Raw genomic sequence first — 1,033 nt, 5'->3', positions numbered from 1 at the left:
GGTGATGCAAATTTATGTGATTTTCCTCTTACAATATTTTCTCGCGCATGTTGCCTTGCCTGTTTTCTCGTTTTCTTGGAATTGTGACCACTCATGTGGAAACGCACGCATCATGTATGAAGAAACTGGGAAACTAGGATCAAAAACAGTCTCAACCGAGACAGCAGACAGGTCTTCCATCTCGATATGGAGGGATCCTCTTTTTCATGAGGATCAAAAGATATTGAATAGGCTAGATGCAAATAGATCTGTAGAGCTGCTGCTGACTGACGAGGGAAGTGTCAAGATCTGAGATTAATGATCCTTGAGTGCGAAATGAGATTTCGGACACACAAGTTGTACAAGATTTGAGACTTGACGGATGGATACCGTTTCAACTAGAAATTTTCGCCCTTGTTCCAATGAAATATCAGCCATTACTTGCTGATAAAGAAATGCATTTATTTTTACTTGGCCAACAAACATATGCATTAGTTTGTCCAAGCAATATGAAATGTCCCATTTCATCATTGTAGAAGACTCACATTCAATAACAAGAAATAATTTGAAAATGAAATTGAAGCCCCCAAAGCTATTTGAATAGAACGTGATTGCCACATGATTTGGGTGGCTCAATGAGGACGGTAAAATGTTGAGTGAGAGAGGCTTTTCAAGGGAAACCAGCACGCTTGCTCTAACAATCCAAAGCTTTTAGGGAAATTGCCTGCCAGATTACAATTGTTGAAAAATTATCCATATTTGTCATGACTTCCAAGAAACCGAACTACGTGCCTTCTTGAAAGAAACTCTACATACAAGAGAAGACTGAATGAATCACAGCTTCAGTTCAGTATATAGTGAAAAAAGCCAGAGTGTCTACAGGAGGTTTCTGAAAATGATCTAGTAATAAACTGGAGTTCTTACCGAATAGCCATCGTGCAACCAGCTTCCAAGTTTTAGCATACATGTCTGATCATCAAAGGGAAAGAAAGCCACGTTGACAGGGCAGGTTGAGCGAAACTTTGTCGGAGGAGGCCAGAACACGTCTCCATTA

The 1,033-nt window shown here is 40.0% G+C and overlaps 1 protein-coding gene across 1 annotated transcript in view; it reads right to left on the bottom strand.

Moving 5' to 3' along the window:
• Nucleotides 1-1,033, bottom strand: part of LOC131879460 (acetylcholine receptor subunit alpha-like) — a gene marked incomplete in the record, with an annotated part of 39,479 nt that overhangs the window by 33,562 nt on the left and 4,884 nt on the right. Inside the window, 1 exon segment of the mRNA XM_059225795.1 lies at nt 904-1,033. Coding sequence (XP_059081778.1) covers nt 904-1,033 — 130 coding nt within the window.

The sequence above is a fragment of the Tigriopus californicus genome, chromosome 4 (genome assembly GCF_007210705.1).
Source record: "Tigriopus californicus strain San Diego chromosome 4, Tcal_SD_v2.1, whole genome shotgun sequence".
Classification (NCBI taxonomy): Eukaryota; Metazoa; Arthropoda; class Copepoda; order Harpacticoida; family Harpacticidae; genus Tigriopus; species Tigriopus californicus.
The sequence above is the reverse complement of the archived record's forward strand: the minus strand, read 5'-3'. Positions and strand labels throughout refer to the sequence as shown.